At 39.9% G+C, this 19,006-nt stretch overlaps 1 protein-coding gene across 1 annotated transcript in view; it reads left to right on the top strand.

Moving 5' to 3' along the window:
- Positions 1-17,183, top strand: part of DYNC1H1 (dynein cytoplasmic 1 heavy chain 1) — a 44,998-nt gene extending 27,815 nt beyond the window's left edge. The window contains exons 49-78 of the mRNA XM_051769629.1: positions 67-240; positions 341-460; positions 588-708; positions 1,251-1,446; positions 2,125-2,242; positions 3,383-3,598; positions 4,178-4,390; positions 4,580-4,707; positions 5,121-5,274; positions 6,036-6,182; positions 6,263-6,413; positions 6,607-6,860; positions 7,031-7,165; positions 7,261-7,355; positions 7,447-7,621; positions 8,977-9,052; positions 10,229-10,389; positions 10,664-10,775; positions 10,858-10,918; positions 11,211-11,334; positions 11,673-11,786; positions 12,064-12,234; positions 12,420-12,637; positions 12,835-12,938; positions 13,341-13,552; positions 14,373-14,526; positions 15,299-15,441; positions 15,804-15,972; positions 16,321-16,448; positions 16,800-17,183. Coding sequence (XP_051625589.1) covers positions 67-240; positions 341-460; positions 588-708; positions 1,251-1,446; positions 2,125-2,242; positions 3,383-3,598; positions 4,178-4,390; positions 4,580-4,707; positions 5,121-5,274; positions 6,036-6,182; positions 6,263-6,413; positions 6,607-6,860; positions 7,031-7,165; positions 7,261-7,355; positions 7,447-7,621; positions 8,977-9,052; positions 10,229-10,389; positions 10,664-10,775; positions 10,858-10,918; positions 11,211-11,334; positions 11,673-11,786; positions 12,064-12,234; positions 12,420-12,637; positions 12,835-12,938; positions 13,341-13,552; positions 14,373-14,526; positions 15,299-15,441; positions 15,804-15,972; positions 16,321-16,448; positions 16,800-16,928 — 4,473 coding nt within the window. The 3' untranslated portion in view covers positions 16,929-17,183. The remainder of the gene's footprint in view (positions 1-66; positions 241-340; positions 461-587; positions 709-1,250; positions 1,447-2,124; positions 2,243-3,382; positions 3,599-4,177; positions 4,391-4,579; positions 4,708-5,120; positions 5,275-6,035; positions 6,183-6,262; positions 6,414-6,606; positions 6,861-7,030; positions 7,166-7,260; positions 7,356-7,446; positions 7,622-8,976; positions 9,053-10,228; positions 10,390-10,663; positions 10,776-10,857; positions 10,919-11,210; positions 11,335-11,672; positions 11,787-12,063; positions 12,235-12,419; positions 12,638-12,834; positions 12,939-13,340; positions 13,553-14,372; positions 14,527-15,298; positions 15,442-15,803; positions 15,973-16,320; positions 16,449-16,799) is intronic.
- Positions 17,184-19,006: the final 1,823 nt, after the last annotated feature.

The following is a 19,006-nucleotide window of genomic DNA, read 5'->3' as shown; positions in this document are numbered from 1 at the left end:
TATGATCTTTGGCATTCATATAGATTTAAACCCAATGCATACTCTGCAACTTTTTGTTCCCTAAAGGCTAATGCTCGGCTGGCAAAACGAGGAGGCAGAACTATGGCAATCACACCACGCCACTATTTAGACTTCATCAACCATTATGCCAACTTGTTCAATGAGAAGCGAAGTGAACTGGAGGAACAGCAAATGCATTTGAATGTTGGTCTTAGAAAAATCAAGGAAACAGTTGATCAGGTACATGTCTTTAAAACTTTACCCTCTATAAGACTGGAGTGATAAAATAGATCTCAATGCTTGATGTGAATGCTCTCTTCCACCTTACAATCCATCTCAGGTGGAAGAATTGCGGCGTGACCTAAGAATAAAGAGTCAGGAACTGGAAGTGAAAAATGCAGCAGCCAATGACAAGTTGAAAAAGATGGTGAAAGATCAACAGGAAGCTGAGAAGAAGAAGGTAAAAAGTTTTGTTAGATCTCTGTGCATAGCAACTATTTTATTTACAAAACAGAGCTTGCAGAGCAAGTACTGGAAGAAGTTCAACTTCTAAAAAGCAGTATTTTGTCTGTGAAATTTCCTTCTAGGTTATGAGCCAAGAGATTCAGGAACAGCTGCACAAGCAGCAGGAGGTCATTGCAGACAAGCAGATGAGTGTGAAAGAAGATCTTGACAAGGTGGAGCCTGCTGTCATTGAAGCTCAGAATGGTATGTTAGCACCTTGAGAGATCACACTATGGGCTTGGATCTAAAACTGGTCTATGGGAATGTGTTTTGTTGTAATCTGGGTTGGTCCTAACAAAAAAGTAGACTCTTAGCAAGGGGCTGAACAGTGTTTTAAATTCACAGTCCTTGAGCTGTGATTTTTTTTTGTGCTGTGTATAGTTCTGATCTGATACTTGATGCTTCTTTTATGGCTTGTGGCTTAGTTTCTGACAGACCAGTTCTAGAAAGACCACTGATGCCTTGCTGCTGCTGCAGACAATATTCATTAAACTGGGTAGAAAAATCACTGGTTTGAGTGAATGGTTTTTGGGCAAGCAGAATAAGTTGCCTGTGACCATTTGGCAAGTTGACATTTATGGAAGCGTATCTTGGGATAGTAGTTTGGATGTTATCCAGTAATATCTTTTTCTCGAATAACCTCATATTCTTTTTGAGACTCTTGAAGCATTTTTACAAATCCAGGGTACCCTTAACTGTTTGTTTTCTTCCCAATCAACATTCTTCATCTTTCTGGCACTGCTTAGCTGTGAAGTCGATCAAGAAGCAGCACCTGGTCGAGGTCCGTTCCATGGCTAATCCACCTGCAGCAGTGAAGTTAGCACTGGAGTCCATCTGCCTGCTGTTAGGTGAAAGTACCACTGACTGGAAACAAATACGTTCCATCATCATGAGAGAGAACTTCATTCCAACCATTGTTAACTTCTCTGCTGAGGAAATCAGGTAAAGTGCAAGTGTGAGTTAGTTGTTTGAAGAAATTTTTTACGAAGGACAGAGGGTCTTAACTGGACTTTCCTCTGTGTAATTGCTTTGGTAGCACTTGAACTCTTTTGGCACCAGCATATTCCTGCATGTAGTGAACGTGCAGATGGTACAGGAGACAGGAGACAGGAGACAGACTGCTGAAGCCAAGATGTAACAGGCAAAACTGGGACAAAAGAGCTGCTGTCGAGTAATTTCAAGGCATGGTTGCAAAGCAGTGTGTTGGTGTCCAAAGCCACATTGTCAGTTGAAAGTGGTTTTGCAGCAATAACAGATGAGGTTGCTGAGGGCTTCATCCAGCTAAGGATGTCCGTTTGCTGGCTGGCTCTGAACATGAGCAGAATGTCAAACTAGACATCAGAATTCCCTTCCAACTCCAAATTTTTCTGAGTGGAGTTAAGCAATCCGTGAGTGACTAATCTTAAAAGTATTGCTTGCTAAGTGCCTTATATCATCCATAAGCTGTAATTTCTGAAACAACATGTTGAACTAATTAAAACATTCCAGCTACCAGATAGCAAAACTCCCAGGAAATATTCATTGTCAGCTGTGGAAGGCAGGCCAGATAAAGGGATACTGAATGCCCCTGTGCTGACATACAGTGTATTCATGCTATCTGTAAAAACTTTTCCCTTGCAGTGATGCCATCCGGGAGAGGATGAAGAAAAACTACCTGTCAAATCCAAGTTATAATTATGAAATTGTAAACAGAGCATCACTGGCTTGTGGACCTATGGTGAAATGGGCAATTGCACAGGTAAAGTCAGTTTGAGGAAGCAAAGGCAAGGTGAAAAGAGTGAGCCTGAAGGCATATAGCAATGTCTAAAGGTGCTGAATAAACCTTTATTCAACCAAGTATTGCAAGCTATTTTGCTTCAAAGAAATGGGTAGATGGTTCAGATGAATGCTGATAGGATCTATAGTGCTGTGCCAGAGGACTGGCAGTTGTGATACAGCTTCTGCACTGAAAAACTTTAGGTTTACAGTGAACAGTAGTGGATGCTTTCTGTATCATTCTACAGGACAATACAGCTCCCCACTGGAAAATGCAATGCAATCCTCTTAATAGAGATTGCATTTGTCTTGCCTCAAAGTGGGGACTGCTCACAGGCAGCTCTGCCAAGATCTTTTAGGCAGACTTCTAAATATTTGACTAGTTTCCTAAAGGAATAGGTTTTGGCAAAGATGCTCCCATACTGAGATATCAAAGAATGGCTTTACTTGCCTGTTGGTGTTCCATACAGCAAAGCACTTGGCTCGTTAAAACTGTGCCTGATTGGAATGGCATGATGTGGAGACACTGTATTTTGCTTGAATCTTGCCAATAGGCCCTGTCCTAATTCTCCTACAAGATCACACAGACATTGTGTGATACACCTCCCAGACAGTGAATATTCTGAGTTGGAAGGGACCCTCGGGGATCATTGAGTCCAACTCTTATGTGAATGGCCAGTGTGGGGATTGAACCTACAACCTTGGTGTTATTAACACCATACTCTAACCAACTTGTTCTGTGGCTTAGCTATACTCATTTCATTGCTAAGAAAGGCAGATTAGGACAGTACTGGCATGGACACCCAGTTCAGTATTTATGTAAAACAGTGCTGTGCACTTCTTAATGTGGTCTGAACCTTTTGGATGACTTCGTGTAAATCTACAGAGCCAGGAGAGGGATCTTGCAAAAATCAATTACTGACATGTCTGTGCTGGGTTTAAACTAGAGTCCTAGGGATTGATGCGTGATACTAAGTTTATTTTAAGTAGTTAATTCTTACAGGGGTCAGAAATACATAAACTTGAAAAGATGCAGTTGATAGTATATACCTGAATTCTGTGGTTCTTGTTAGCACATGTCATTTTAGAAAGTGCAAAGGGTTTGTTTATTTATTGTTTACAGCTGAACTATGCTGATATGTTGAAAAGAGTGGAACCTCTACGCAATGAACTGCAGAAGCTGGAGGATGATGCCAAAGACAACCAACAGAAAGCAAATGAAGTGGAGCAGATGATTCGTGATCTTGAGGCCAGTATTGCCCGTTACAAAGAAGAATATGCAGTACTGATTTCGGAGGCTCAAGCCATTAAGGCAGACTTGGCTGCTGTAGAAGCAAAAGTAAGACATTTATATATCAGTAATTTTTTATTTTTTAATCTCTGACAGCCTGAAATTTAACTGTTCTTCAAACTTTTAAGTGGGCTTCAGTTGCTTCACGTGTGCAGTGCGTTTGAACTGTTTCATCTCTGGATGTCCTGAGGCTTCTTAAGCTGCTGAAACCTGGCTGGAATTAGAAATATCAACACATGTTGCTACTTAAATATCAACACATGTTGCTACTTGGTTAACAAGACAGTTCAGATAAGGCTTCAAATACATAGAAAGCCTTTGGAAACAGGCATGGATGTAGTGGGATTGCAGTGTCTTAACTGGACTTCTAGGGGAGTGAATTTCTCTATCTGCTTGATCTAGTCATTAGTATGTCACCACTATGCTAGTACTTAGCACTTCTAAGTTAATCAAGGCAACAGTTAAAATCAACGTAATAAATTAACCCTGAAGTGATTCTGCACAAATTTAATCTCATTCTGGGCTTTTAAATTTAACTTGGGTCTTGAGCCAATATTTAGGTGTTCCAAGAGACTTATAATATGACAGTTCATCATCTAAAGAGTCTACTTCACCACTTATCTCTAGGTAAACCGTAGCACAGCTCTTCTGAAGAGTCTCTCTGCTGAACGTGAAAGATGGGAGAAGACAAGTGAAACTTTCAAAAACCAGATGTCCACTATTGCAGGAGACTGTTTACTTTCAGGAGCTTTTATTGCCTATGCTGGCTACTTCGATCAGCAGATGCGTCAGAATCTGTTCACTACATGGTCTCACCATTTGCAGCAGGCAAATATCCAGGTAAAGATGCAGTCATGATAAGCTAACCATGAATAGATTTACTGCAGCAGCTAAAGAAGCTTTAACATTGCTAGGTAAAGGATGGAGCTGTTGGAAAAAACACCTTTTAGAGCTGTATTTACTTAAAATGTCTTCACCACCTAGCTGGAGAATCTCTAGTTAAATATTAACTGTGTTTCCTTCTTGCAGTTCCGTACGGACATTGCAAGGACAGAGTACCTTTCCAACGCCGATGAGCGGCTTCGCTGGCAAGCAAGTTCTCTACCTGCAGATGACCTGTGCACTGAGAATGCCATCATGCTCAAGCGGTTTAATAGGTATTTCATTCTAAGATGTAGAATTCTTAAACAATATTCTCACAGCAGGCAGGGTTTGCACCTATTGCATCACCGTGACTCTTTCACAGCACTGTTTACTCTTGTGGGAACCTCTAATGTTTGTAAAAGCTTCTCAACCATGTGTAAACGTAAAAACTCTCATTCACCTTTGCTTGCCTTATTTTAACAGCTAAGCATAACAAAAAAGTTGGCTTCAACTGCGGCTGTTTCCGTTGCCCAAATAACAGACTTACCTTTCAAAACTCTGAAGTCATTGAACCTGTCCCAAATTATTCCTTCAATAAACAAGGTTTTAGAGTTGAGACTAATAATGTAGCATGAATTTATAAAATGCTTAGATATTGTCTGCAGTCAAAACCTGAATAATGAAAGTGGTTTTTTACTAACTTCAGGTATCCATTGATCATCGATCCCTCTGGGCAAGCTACAGAGTTTATCATGAATGAATATAAAGACCGTAAGATAACTCGTACTAGTTTCTTGGATGACGCTTTCAGGAAGAACTTGGAAAGTGCCTTGAGATTTGGTAACCCACTTCTAGTTCAGGTTAGTTACATGATCATGTAGAAACTATCTAAATTCTTGAATTCTGCCCTGTGTACTAGAAAAGTTTGCATTTGTTCTTTTAGTGACATGCAAGCAACTATAATTTGCCAAGTAAACTAGTGATACGTGAGGTGTTAGTCCTGAGAAGAACATTGGTGAGCTAGAAAATCAAAAGAAGGCATTTCCTTTTCTACCATTTCAAGATCAAATGCTTTTATTTTGAAATTATCTTTCTTTACTTTCCAATCTGTAAAATGGCTTGCAACCTTTGTTTTCATGTGCTATCTCTAGTAATAGATAATAGCAAATAATATGGCTAGTTATCTAGAATTAAATTACTCTGAGTATGAGAGAGAAGTTTCAGTAATACAAAAAACAGGTAACTGCAGGTATAGTTGACTTTTACTTGAGATGGGTATTTTTTGTGCTTCTTAGTATGGAAATGGGAAAATGGGGTTAGCTCACAGATCAGTAACTGTTGCTTGTGTTGCTTAGGATAGGGCTTGTAATACATTAGAGCTAACACAATTACAGCCATCAGTAGTACTACCCTTCTGAGGTTATGCATGGTAACTGCCTAAACTTTGTGCTTGTATTGCTCAACTACAAATCTAAAGTGGAAATACCTTCTGAATGTGATCTGTATTCCTAGCCAACTGCCAACTGATTGGTTACCAGACCTTTAAGTCCTAGTTCAATTGGGAGTTTTTGCTTGAGACACTTGCAAGGAACACAATCTCTTAACACATTTCTGCTTTTAGGACGTGGAGAGCTACGATCCAGTTCTGAATCCTGTTCTGAACCGCGAAGTCCGAAGAACTGGAGGCAGAGTTCTCATTACTCTAGGAGACCAAGATATTGATTTGTCACCATCCTTCGTCATCTTCCTCTCCACCAGAGATCCAACAGTAAGTAAAACAAAAGCTGTCCTGTTTGGAGAAATGGTGTCTCAGAAAGCTGAGAAAGTTTTTTGTGTTTCCTGTGACAGGTCGAATTCCCACCAGACCTCTGCTCTCGCGTTACATTTGTGAACTTCACAGTAACTCGCAGCAGCCTACAGAGCCAGTGTCTGAATGAAGTCCTGAAAGCTGAAAGACCAGATGTTGATGAAAAACGTTCTGACCTCCTCAAGCTTCAGGGTATGTTTACCAAAATGAACTCCTCCTGTTCTAAAAGTATACATTGGTTTTACTGTAGCTGTAGAAATACACAGTAAAATGTCTTCATACTCTGGCTTCTCAAGATGTCCAAAGCCAAAGTACACACAATTCAAATAATTCTTAAAAAACTAACATGTCTATACAATGTGACCTATTTTTCCTTCTAATTAAGGTGAATTTCAGCTGCGCTTGCGTCAGTTGGAAAAATCCCTACTGCAGGCACTTAATGAAGTGAAGGGACGTATCCTGGATGATGACACCATCATTACTACTCTTGAGAACCTGAAGAAGGAGGCAGCAGAGGTTACCAGAAAAGTGGAAGAGACTGACATTGTCATGCAAGAAGTGGAGACAGTTTCTCAGCAGTACTTGCCTCTTTCTACAGCATGCAGCAGTATCTACTTTACTATGGAGTCACTGAAACAGGTAGGATGAGTTGTTTTTCCTGCCAGAAGCTTCATGTATTTACTGTTCAAAGCTAAATAGGCACTGCCTGATTCCAGCATGGCTGCTATATTGCAGTTTGTTTGGCATATGCCAATGACTATCAAACAGTAGGACTCAAGAGAGAAAAACTGAACCCTTTTGTCTTTCAGATACATTTCCTGTACCAATACTCCCTCCAGTTTTTCTTGGACATCTATCACAATGTCTTGTATGAGAACCCAAATCTGAAGGGAATTACAGACCATACTCATCGTCTCTCAATCATCACAAAGGATCTCTTCCAGGTTCAGTTTTTTAACTAATAAATGTAATTCTTCAGTCAATTTTGAAGAGTCAAGAGTTCATGGCCTCTGTACTAACTTCCCTGTTTTGTTGGTAGGTGGCATTCAATAGAGTGGCACGTGGCATGCTGCATCAGGACCATATAACATTTGCCATGTTGTTGGCCCGGATCAAACTGAAAGGCACCATTGGGTAAACATTTATATTCTCATTTCACTTTAGCTGACAGAGGGAGGGCTGTCTTGAAGGCATCTAGCTGAAGTCTTTTTTCCCTTAACATTAGGGAGCCTACATATGATGCAGAATTCCAGCACTTCTTGAGAGGGAAGGAGATTGTACTAAATACTGCATCTCTCCCCAAAATCAATGGTTTGACTGTAGAGCAAACAGAAGCAATGATGAGGCTGAGCTGCCTTCCTGCATTTAAGGACCTTGTTTCGAAAGTTCAAGAGGATGAGGTAAGTGTTGGCTAGGGCTTGTTTCTGCACTGGACTATCTTGTCAGGCTTTTTAGGTGTCTGCTTGAAGAGCTTCATGCTCACAAGTAAACTCTCCTAGGATGGGAATGGGGCAGCCTTACAAATAACTAGTTGTAGTTGTGGAAATGAATATTCTTATTTCCTTAGCAATCCAGCTGTGAAACTTGTTGTAAATACCACTGTTCACATGGACTTGGAAGTGGCTTAACTGTTCATCTGGCTTTGTTGACCAGCTTTGGTTCCCATGGTAGCAGGAAGTGTGATACTGCATGTCTTTTCCTGCATCACTATTGTGTGATAATTGTGCAAGAGAAGGGAGCAGCCCCAGCCATACAAAACTTCATTATGGTGGGCTTTTGGACATGAATTTGGATCGTGCTCAGCTGCTGAACACTTTGCTTATTCTCATGACTGAAGTCTTGTAAAGAATACATCTTTGTTCTGACTGTGAAACTGTCAGGTTCCAGATTATGTCCATATCTTAAATAGTATCTGCTTGGTTTGTCTTGCCTACTTTTTATTTTAGAAGTCAAATTTTCTTTACTATGTCTAATTTTTATCAAACTCTTCAACCTGGGGTAAAATAACATACAGCTTGGGCTTGGGCTTATTAGAGATCTGTAGAATTGTAGTGCTGGAGGCAATGCAGCAATAGGGCACATCAGGGAAACAATTTGGCACATCTAAAGAAAGTGTAATAGACAAAGTATAATTTGAGTTTTACATGTGGATTTTTGTTTTAAAAATCAATAGAACTTGGAGAAATTCATTGAAATGAGTCAAGAACTTATTAAATGTGCTGGTCAAATTGCAGTCTTGCTCAAGAAAACATTCAAACCATTTATATGTGAAACTCAAACCATCTGTATTTAGAAACCTGGGAAAAGACCAAACTCTGTTGAGTGTTAGACAATATTTGAGGCTAAGTTATATGATTAATAGTGTTCCTGTTTAACAGCATTAGCCCTGTTTTATTTCTCAAGACTTACTCATAGATAGAACCTCAAATGCTTCTTCTGGTACTCAATATAAATTTTTATTATGATCTAAATTTTAGATGGATGATAAGATACAACTATTAATTGGGAAATTTTAAAGAATCTCTTTGCAAATCCAAAGCTAGTGGAGTTTGGACAAGTTGAACCCTACCCTGGCAATCTTTCTTTCCTACTAACAGTTCGTATGTAACTGAACACTTTGCAGTACGTTAAATCCTAAATACTAAGGCTGACATTGAACATTTCTGTTGCACCATGAACAGGACCTGTACCTTGCAGCAGGTTTCTGATGCCTCAAAACTTCCCTTCAGGTTTTTTGCATTTTTTTTCAATACAGCAATTCTGTATCTGGCTGGATAGCAGTTCCCCCGAGCAGACTGTACCATACCTTTGGACTGAAGAAAAACCTGCAAGTAAGTGAAGTTGCACTGTTGTCCGCACGTCGTACTGTACTGATCTCAGTAGAGTTACTATGGTTTTAAAACCAATTCTAAAGTAGAACTTAAGTTTGGACCTTAATGGTTAGGGAAATCATAAAGTTGGGATTGTGTAAGAACCTGAAGTCTGGTGGGTTTGGGTTGTTTTGGGGTTTGGTTTTTTTTGGGAGGTTAATTTGTGTTTGGTTTTGTTGGGTTTTTTTGAACCATTTTGTAAGCCGTAGTTACTACACTTGGTTCCTGCACCTTAACCTGTGATCTAATCTTCCACTGAGGAAACATAATTCTACAATCTCATTAGATTATGTAATAGTTTGGATTAACCTTAGTCATCGCAAAGCTGGAGGCAGCTCAGGACTCTAAAAAGCTCCAGGACAAAGTTTTTCTGAGGACGGGGCTGGTCTACTAGAATGTTTCCTCCTGCAGTTGTATCTTAAACCTGAAGTCTTAGCTCTTGCTACATTAGTTGTTGGTGCTAATTTGTTAAGAATTAGAACTTGAGGGTAACTGTTGCCCTTCAGTTCGTCCCCAGACTGAAAGGTAACTTTAGGAAGTGTTTGCTGTCTGTATCATTTTGGGCTCATTCCTGTAGGCAGCTTTCTAAATTAAGGATCTAAGCTTGTATTTACTAGCTACTGTGCAGCTGCTAGATCATTAACTGAAGCAACTCTAGGTTATCTACCCTGTGCATGCTAGACAAGTGCATAGTACTATATAAGTCTAGCTCAACAGCAGATTATTGTATGAGTGAGAAGGTGTGAAGAGATCTCTTGTCCTTAGAAATTAAAATCACTCATGGCAATACTTCTAGACTGTAGATTTTGTAAACCAGTAGCATTTCAGTAGAATCCAAATGCATCTTGTCCAAGTGGGCTTGTGGAGGGCTCAGAACATGAGCAGTTGAGCAGGCAGTTAGAGTGTTGCAGAAGACAAACCAGCTGAAGCTGGTGAGTTTCTTTTGACTGTGAAGTTGAAGATGGAATGTAGGCATTCTGTTAAAAAGTTGCAACAGATCTTTCAAAAGGATAATTAACTTTCTAAATATGTAGTCTTGAGAACAAAATGGAGAAAAATGGAATGGAGAATTAAAGAGAGGAGGGTGGTGAGAATGGTTTTCTTACCTGTCCATCTATTGCTGTCTCCTCTTTCCAGCTCCTATTGGACAGGCCATTCATCGCTTGCTTCTGATCCAGGCCTTCCGTCCAGATCGTTTGCTGGCCATGGCACATACTTTTGTTTCAACAAATCTTGGAGAGTCTTTCATGTCCATTATGGAGCAGCCTTTAGATCTGACACAAATCGTAGATACAGAGGTAACCTCCTTGTTTTTGAAAGGCTAAAATCCTGAGGCAGTGCTTAGTGCCACCTTGCATGAGTTACATAGTGAGTAAATCTGTCCAACCAAACATTTCTTTACTTACCCTTCTCCCCATGGTATGAGGAGTGGATTGTTTTTCTATTTGTTAATATAAAACTAAGAGTGACATAATATCTTTAGCTGGGCAGAGGGAAGAAACACTGAGCTTACTGCATTCCCTTATTTATCCAATGACTGATTCGCATCTTTTTAAACTTCCTGGACCACAGGTGAAACCAAATACCCCTGTGCTGATGTGTTCAGTGCCTGGTTATGATGCCAGTGGTCATGTTGAAGACCTTGCAGCTGAGCAGAACACACAGATAACTTCAATTGCTATTGGTAAGAACATACCTTATTTCATCATCTAAGTGTGAATGAAATTGTTAGCAGTAAGAGCTTTAGCAACCCTTCTGTCTTTTAGGTTCTGCTGAAGGGTTTAACCAGGCAGATAAAGCAATAAACACAGCAGTGAAATCTGGAAGGTAAGTTCTGTACTGCCTAGTAGAAAGGTAAACGGGGGAAAGTAATCTACTGGCACTAAATAGATAAAACCCTGAGTAAAAATAATGAGACCATCTTTTGAACTGAAACTGGTAATAACAAGCGCAGCTGTTCACAACTTCTGTTTAAATATTTTCAAGAGAAGTAAGTTGTATCTGCAAAACAAGAAAGTTAACCTTTCTTGATATCTTGTTCTGTTACTTGTAATGATTACAGCAAGGGATCTATAAGCTGTACACTGAAAAGCACTTTTCTTGTTTCAAAAATTCACAGATGGGTAATGCTGAAGAATGTTCACCTGGCTCCTGGCTGGCTCATGCAACTAGAAAAGAAGCTACATTCCCTACAACCCCATGCTTGCTTCAGACTCTTCCTTACCATGGAGATTAATCCAAAGGTAGCACTGATTTAAAATTTGATTCTCTGGGGGAGTAACCAGCTTTCAAAGCCAAGAGTGCTACCCAGGGAGGGTTTTCTCATTACTGCCTTTTTGCAGTAAGGAAAAGGAAAATACATGCCTGTCAGGGGAGTTACTAGCCTTGGTTTTTGATAACTGAATTGTAGCTGAAAACGTCATACCCTCCCTTTTGCTGCTTCCTCTACCCCTCCCAAAAGAAAGGCAAGAATTTGTGTGCTCACAACAAGGTTTTGAAGTTAATGCAGACTATGATGTTAGAGAGATTTAATTTAGTGAAGGCTAAAACAGGTGGATTTGAGCTTATTGATCTTTTCTAGGTACCAGTGAATTTGTTACGTGCTGGACGAATCTTTGTGTTTGAACCTCCTCCCGGTGTGAAGGCAAACATGCTGAGGACCTTCAGCAGCATTCCAGTTTCTAGGATGTGCAAGGTAAGGTTGCAGTTTGTGTTGATGAAACTGAGAGGAAGAATGTGTTCAGTAAAATATGACCTTAGATGATAAAACCTCAGCTTCTCAGATGAACCTAGGATGTTCTTCTCTCCTCACAGAAGTAAACTAGTAGTTACTTCTTCTGTTGGTAGAATGTATAAGGTTTTGGTAGCAATCTGATACTTTCTAGCCTTTTATGCAGACTTTGATTTTTACCAGTTCACTTGAGTAACAGTTGTTTGGTTTTGTTTGGGATTTTTTTCTCTCCACTTCCTAGTCTCCAAATGAGCGTGCTCGTTTGTATTTCCTCCTGGCCTGGTTCCATGCCATTATCCAAGAGCGCCTGCGCTATGCTCCGTTGGGTTGGTCCAAGAAGTATGAGTTTGGAGAGTCTGACCTGAGATCTGCCTGTGACACGGTGGATACATGGTTGGATGATACAGCAAAGGCAAGTAGTGTTGTGTCCTTGGGTACAGGTAAAAAATTAGATTTTCAGAGAAACAGTCTGTTCTGGAAACATTTAGGAAGTTGAATGAGTAGGCACAAATAATCAGGTGGCAATTTAATTTAGGTCCTGAATTTGATTCCTTAGTCAGAGGAGATGTCAAAACTGTTGTTTGCTGCTAATTATAGGGTCGCCAAAACATTTCACCTGATAAAATCCCCTGGTCTGCACTGAAGACACTGATGGCACAGTCTATCTATGGAGGTCGTATTGATAATGAATTTGATCAACGTTTGTTGAACACTTTCTTGGAACGTCTGTTCACTACTCTGAGTTTTGATAGTGAATTCAAACTGGCCTGCAAAGTTGATGGACACAAAGATATTCAGATGCCAGATGGAATCAGGTATCAATTTTTCCTTATCCTGATCTCTCTGTACAACTTTTTTATTTTAAGTTAAAAACTTGCACACAAAGAAAAGCAAAAAACCAAACACCTTACTATATTTCCATGCTGTGTAAACATCTGTCTCAGGCAACTAATTACCTTGGCATTGTAATAAAGGAAACTTTCTAATGAATATTAAAACTCTTGACTTGCAGGCGTGAGGAGTTTGTCCAGTGGGTTGAGATGCTGCCAGATACACAAACGCCATCGTGGCTGGGCCTGCCAAATAATGCAGAGAAAGTTCTTCTTACCACACAAGGTAAAAACCAGAACTTTAATGATATCTTTCACAGATTACCAGGCCACCATTGTAACTAAAAAGCAGAAGAGAAATACAAATTTTGCTAAAGAGTCAATAGCTTTCCCCTCCACCCTCAACATAATTGGTTTAACCTTCTGCGAGGTAAGACACTTGAGTAGTCCAAAAACTGACCAGAAGCTTGTGAACCAAAAAACCAGTTACATTTAGCCTTCCAGATGGCAAGCTTCCATCTTAATTCTGGGAAGCTTTGTTGTCAGCTCTGGAACCACCTACAGCTGGGCACTTCTGAATCTTAGGTCTAGACTAGGTATGAGGAAAAGTCCTGGTTCTTGCTTGTAGTAGGATGTTTTCATGTTGATTCCACTGCTTCTCTGACTAACAGCATATTTCCTATTTTAGGCATAGATATGATCAGCAAAATGCTGAAAATGCAGATGCTAGAGGACGAGGATGATCTAGCTTATGCAGAAACAGAGAAGAAGACAAGAACTGATTCTACATCAGATGGGCGCCCAGCCTGGATGAGAACACTGCATACCACAGCCTCTAACTGGCTTCACCTTATCCCACAAACTCTAAACCATCTGAAGAGGACTGTGGAAAACATTAAAGTAAGAACTAAATTTTATCTAATGTGGGTATAGGTAAAGCACAGGTTCAGGTGCATGGTGAAATGCAAGTACCAGTTAAACTGTTCAGGGATCAATGGATTGATTCCAAGTGCCATACCTGTGTAATGCTCCCCTGGGTTCCTTGATATGCTCCTAAAAGCTGGTTTATGTCTTTTGGGTATTATTTGAAGAAATGCAATGGCAAACTGTCTAGTAAGGGTACCAATTCTGAAGCCTCTCTGTGATCAGGTAGCAAGAAACAAGTGCTTGTGACACTGACTGCTGCTTGTGATAGTGTCTTTACAGCCAGTGCACATTAATGGCTGCTAAAATGTGGTGATGGTCAGTGAGGGGAGATGGGGCAGCAGCTTCTGCTAACTCAGAACAGAAATTGCATGGGCTGGAAACTTTTGAGATCTGTATAGTGGTATCCTAAACTCTAGCTTAGGAATTAGCTCCCTAGTTAAATGTGCCCATGATTGTCTAACTGCTTCCAAGGACTTACTCTGGAATAGTAGGCAAGAACCTTTTGTTGCTGATTAAAAAGAAGCCCTAGTTGATTGGAAGGAGCTGCAGCAGGCAATCTGCATTCATTGTTCAACTATGACTTCTTTCTCACTTCTCTGAGGGAAAGGAGATTGTTGGGTGTAAAACAGTTTCTGCACTTACTTTCTGCACCACACACTGCATCTTCCACCTTTAATGCTCGTAGTCACAGTGTCACTGCTCAGTCCACCCGGGATTTGGAGGTTGCTTTTTGTAGCAGTTTTCCAGCAAGAACTTTGGTCTGCAACTTAACTTTCAATGTTTTGACCATCAGGATCCTTTGTTCCGATTCTTTGAGAGAGAGGTGAAAATGGGAGCTAAGCTGCTCCAGGATGTTCGCCAGGACCTTGCAGATGTGGTGCAAGTGTGTGAAGGAAAAAAGAAGCAAACCAACTACTTGCGCACACTTATAAATGAGCTGGTGAAAGGTATGGTCCTTCACATCACCACCTCCCAGGGCTCTCTCTGCCTCTTGCACTCCATAAGAGGCTTTTGTGGTCAGCAGCTTATAAAAAAACAAAAAATGGCAGAAATATCTGGATAGGCTTTACAGTTTGACACAAGCAATACTTTTGTGTCAAGCATAAAATTCCAATTGTTTTGGTTTGAAATTTCAAGTTGAGGTGTCTAATATTAGTCTTTTTTTGTATGGTTTATATTAGTAGCTTAATTTCTAAGCTGAAATCTTCATAAATTCTCTCAATGTCTGAATTGTGACAGAAGAAAGTTACTCATACCACATAGTTATAATATTGCTCCTAGAAAATATTCAAGTTCTCTGAATTTCTGTTTCAAGATTTTATATAAATGTGGAATTTTCACAGACATCCTGCTTGTAAAAATGCATGAAGATTTGCTGTCTGCTTTGTACAAAAGCATTTCCTAAAACACAGATATTTGACCTCTTCAGAAATCTTCATGCAGACTTGGAGATCAGCTATGTCCTGCTGTGTGTTACTGCAGCTGCTGCTCTTGAAGGGTGTCTGAAGCTGGATGGCATTTTAAATACAGAGTACACCTGGATGCCATTTGCTTTGTAATCTTTGAAAGTGCTTTCACTTACTGAGGGGCCTTTTAAAGTAGGGATTGATATTCCTGTCCAAATCAGATTGATTATTGGGAGAGAACATGAAGTGTCAATGTAGTGTATAATTTCAACCTGCATACGAACAAAACTTAATTCTAATCACATTTTTGTAGGTATTTTGCCTAGAAGCTGGTCTCATTACACAGTGCCAGCTGGTATGACTGTTATCCAGTGGGTGTCCGACTTCAGTGAGCGCATTAAACAGCTGCAGAACATTTCCCAGGCAGCTGCATCTGGTGGAGCAAAAGAACTGAAGGTACCTTGTGCTGACTTCTGGGGGTTGGTGGTGGAGCTGGGTAACTCCTTCATGGAGTCTTTACATCAGGACTTCTAAATAGTTCCTCAGACGGTGACTTTGAGTCAATATTCTCTGAAATGTGCCTGTAAATACTGTTGAGTCTCTCCTGGTCTCAGCATGGTGAGGCTTAGCAGGCTAACTGAGCCTTAGTATTGTAGAAAACAAAGCCTTAGAGCAAAAGGCATCTCAACAGTTAGACAGTGTTCCAGTAGCAGCAGGAACATTTTAATGTAAATAGATTGCTGAAGTAGTATTTATTAGTCATTAATTAATACTGCAGCTGAAATATTTTTTCTCCAATTTCCACCCCCCCTAAATAGAACATCCACGTGTGCCTTGGTGGCCTGTTTGTACCAGAGGCATATATTACTGCTACAAGACAATATGTTGCCCAAGCAAACAGTTGGTCCCTTGAAGAACTCTGTCTTGAGGTCAATGTTACAACTACCCAGAACGCAGTCCTGGATGCCTGCAGCTTTGGAGTCACAGGTAAACTCACCAGAAAGAAGGGGACCTTGACCTAAAATGTTTTCAGAAACTTCTGGTATTAAATGGGATATGTCAAATGAAAAAGATCCTATCACTGCAAATGTCTGAAGTTGTTTAAAGATTAGTTTGATATTGGTTATTAGGGAAGTACTTACAGTGCTAATAAATCTCAAGGCTCAGGTCAGTATATATTTAAGTGGTATTGCATAGTATATTACCTACAACCTCTTCATTTTGCAGGACAAAATACTTCTCATATAGTGGACTTAGCCCTTAAATGATACACAAGGAGGTGGTCTTTGGATGTATGAAAGCTCTTAGAACTCTAAACTGTATTTCAATTTACAGGCCTGAAGCTCCAGGGAGCCACATGCAGCAACAACAAGCTGTCACTTTCAAATGCTATTTCAACTGTACTGCCCATTACACAGCTTCGCTGGATCAAGCAGACAAATGCTGATAAAAAGGCAAATGTTGTAAGTATTGTTAAAAATATTTAGATATACTTAGCAGTTTTTTTCCTGAAGCTTTATAAATACTTGTACTAGGCTAGCAGCAAACAGACCTAGTGTTGACTAGGTCTTTTTTTTGTATCTATTGATAAGGAGGAGAGGCATCCAAAAACTAACACTATTCACGTCAAAACATGAATTTATACCTATAAAAGCATCATGAGTTTATTAGGTCTTGGGTTTTTCCCTCATATTTTGAGTACTGAGTTATCTGAGCATGAATTCCCATCTTGTAAGTACCTTATAGTGTTATAGAAACATCTTGCACACTTCAACTGTCTTACACAACTCTTGTATGTTCATGTTTTTCCCCAGGTTACTTTACCAGTTTATCTGAACTTCACTCGTGCTGATCTGATTTTCACTGTTGACTTTGAAATAGCCACCAAGGAAGATCCACGCAGCTTCTATGAACGTGGTGTTGCAGTTCTCTGCACTGAGTGAACAAACTTGGTTTAACTGATTAATGCTGTAGTAATTGTCAGTCTTCTATATAGTGTTCACCTGTTCTTTTGTAACCTGGGTAGATTGTCAGATGGATTTATATCAAGTTGGCTAGAAAGAAAGGGGGCGATGCATTGGAAAGCAGATAGGCTAGAGAGATTTCTTTGAAGGAAAATTGGATGAGATTTTTAGATGGTTATTGGTATATGTGCAATTTGATGGATTGTGTTATACTAAATAAAATACATAGCAAAACTCTCTGGTTCTGGAACTATATTCTTACAGTGATGGTTTTGGTCAGGAGAATCTGTACCTATTATTTTTTCAGAGAATAACAAGTTCCTGTTCAAGCTAACCTCCAGTAACAGAACCCTTGGAACGTAAGTCTTTAGTGCAGTAAGACACAAAGTATGACATTATCTGCTGTGATAATTCATGCCATTGCATTAATTACTTACTTCAAGCAAGAGCCAGTTCATTGTAACTTGCCAAGATGATCAAGAAGCTGGAGCATCCTAAACAAAACTTTCTTGCCCTGTTGACCACAGAGCTTCCTCTTTCTAAAGCTGCTTTTATGGTCAAATAAGCCCCCAGATTCATGTCTCATTAAGCCCAGGAGGATGATATTAAATGCTTACATACAGTATTATTTCAGACTCTCACATGTGACCAAACTGTTACTAAATTAGGAGACCTGAGAGTTCCTGCTAATTGCTTGGGTTGATGTAATGGTTTGGGCATTCACTTACTTTTTCTGATCCTAAATTCATTGGCTAAGCATTTCTACCCTTCTGACCATCCTCTCAGAACAACTGTCCCCACTGACAGTGGCTAATATCAAGTGTGCAAAGATGCATGTGAAGAATGCAGGTGCACAGCTTTCCAGTCTCAAAATAGGGGAGCCCCTTCCTTCAGTAATTTCTCCAATACAAGCAGTGACTTTCTGAACCTGCATCAACTCTAATGTTTTTTCTGTGATAAGTGATTCTACAGCACAGGCCTGTGCTGGGAGCAAAAATTATCTCTGCCTGCCTCATGTACTTGTTTTGGTCAATACCTGCTAGTTACTTAAACAGAGTTCTGCTGTCTGCCTGCTCCCCACTGTTTTGCATAGTTAATCACTATAGCTTGAACTGTCCTGACTGGTTTTGTTACCTTATAAAGAATGAATCCCAAACCAGTGCACCATGTAATCTTTGTCTGTGCCTATAGTTGTGAGGAAGAGAGATGGGAACTACATCCATCATCATCCAACACAACTTTTAACCATAATGTCCTTGTTTTTTTAAACCTCTATGAGATGCTTTCCTTTACAGCAGCAGAATATTAGTATCTGGAATTGTATCACTGCCTCCAGGATAATTTCAAATACATTGTACAGGAAAGAAGCAGACCTCCTCCTGCTGGCTGTGTGCTCTGGACACCAGTTGCTGTATGAAGTGTTTGCTTAAACCTTTATAAGATCTGGTTGTTGGCAGCTCAGCTGAATGTGCCTCTTTCTTTCAGCACCTGTTTTTTGTGAGTAGTTCAGCACCTGGGCTGTGGTACCAGCTTACAGCTACTATAAAACTCTTCCCACCTATTAGGAAATACTCAGGAGGTGATCAAGAGTGTCTCAGACATGCCTGAAGTAGCTAGAGCTTCCCAAACTCTTCAGCTCTTTTATGTTACCTTTTGCATTAGTCCTGAATTAACAAAAGGTGCAATTTCAGTTCAGAAGTTAATCCACAGTTGGATTCTCATACTGAATAAGCAGATTACAAATATACTGTCCCATGTGGCTTATCCTTCAAATTGCTTCCCTCCTGATCCTGTATTATTTTTTCCTAGTGGGTTATTTATTTCAGCATGCTGTGTGAAACAACTGGTTTAAATGAAATCCTCCCTAGATGAGTTTAGGGTTCTTGGCTGCAGTTTGAAAGTCAGTTCAGTTTTATTTAGCCTGAGAGGAAGGAGCTGGCAGCTGGTGGGGCTAATAGCTAGAACTTAAATGACACAACAACAACCCAGACACAAGACTGAAGGGTATATATATCACAAGGTCATATTTTTCAAGCTTTTCAAAAGTCCTTATTCTA

This window comes from Manacus candei, unplaced genomic scaffold, assembly GCF_025592945.1.
Source record: "Manacus candei isolate 608988 ecotype Guabito, Panama unplaced genomic scaffold, ASM2559294v1 h1tg000109l, whole genome shotgun sequence".
NCBI classification, from domain to species: Eukaryota; Metazoa; Chordata; class Aves; order Passeriformes; family Pipridae; genus Manacus; species Manacus candei.
The sequence above is the reverse complement of the archived record's forward strand: the minus strand, read 5'-3'. Positions and strand labels throughout refer to the sequence as shown.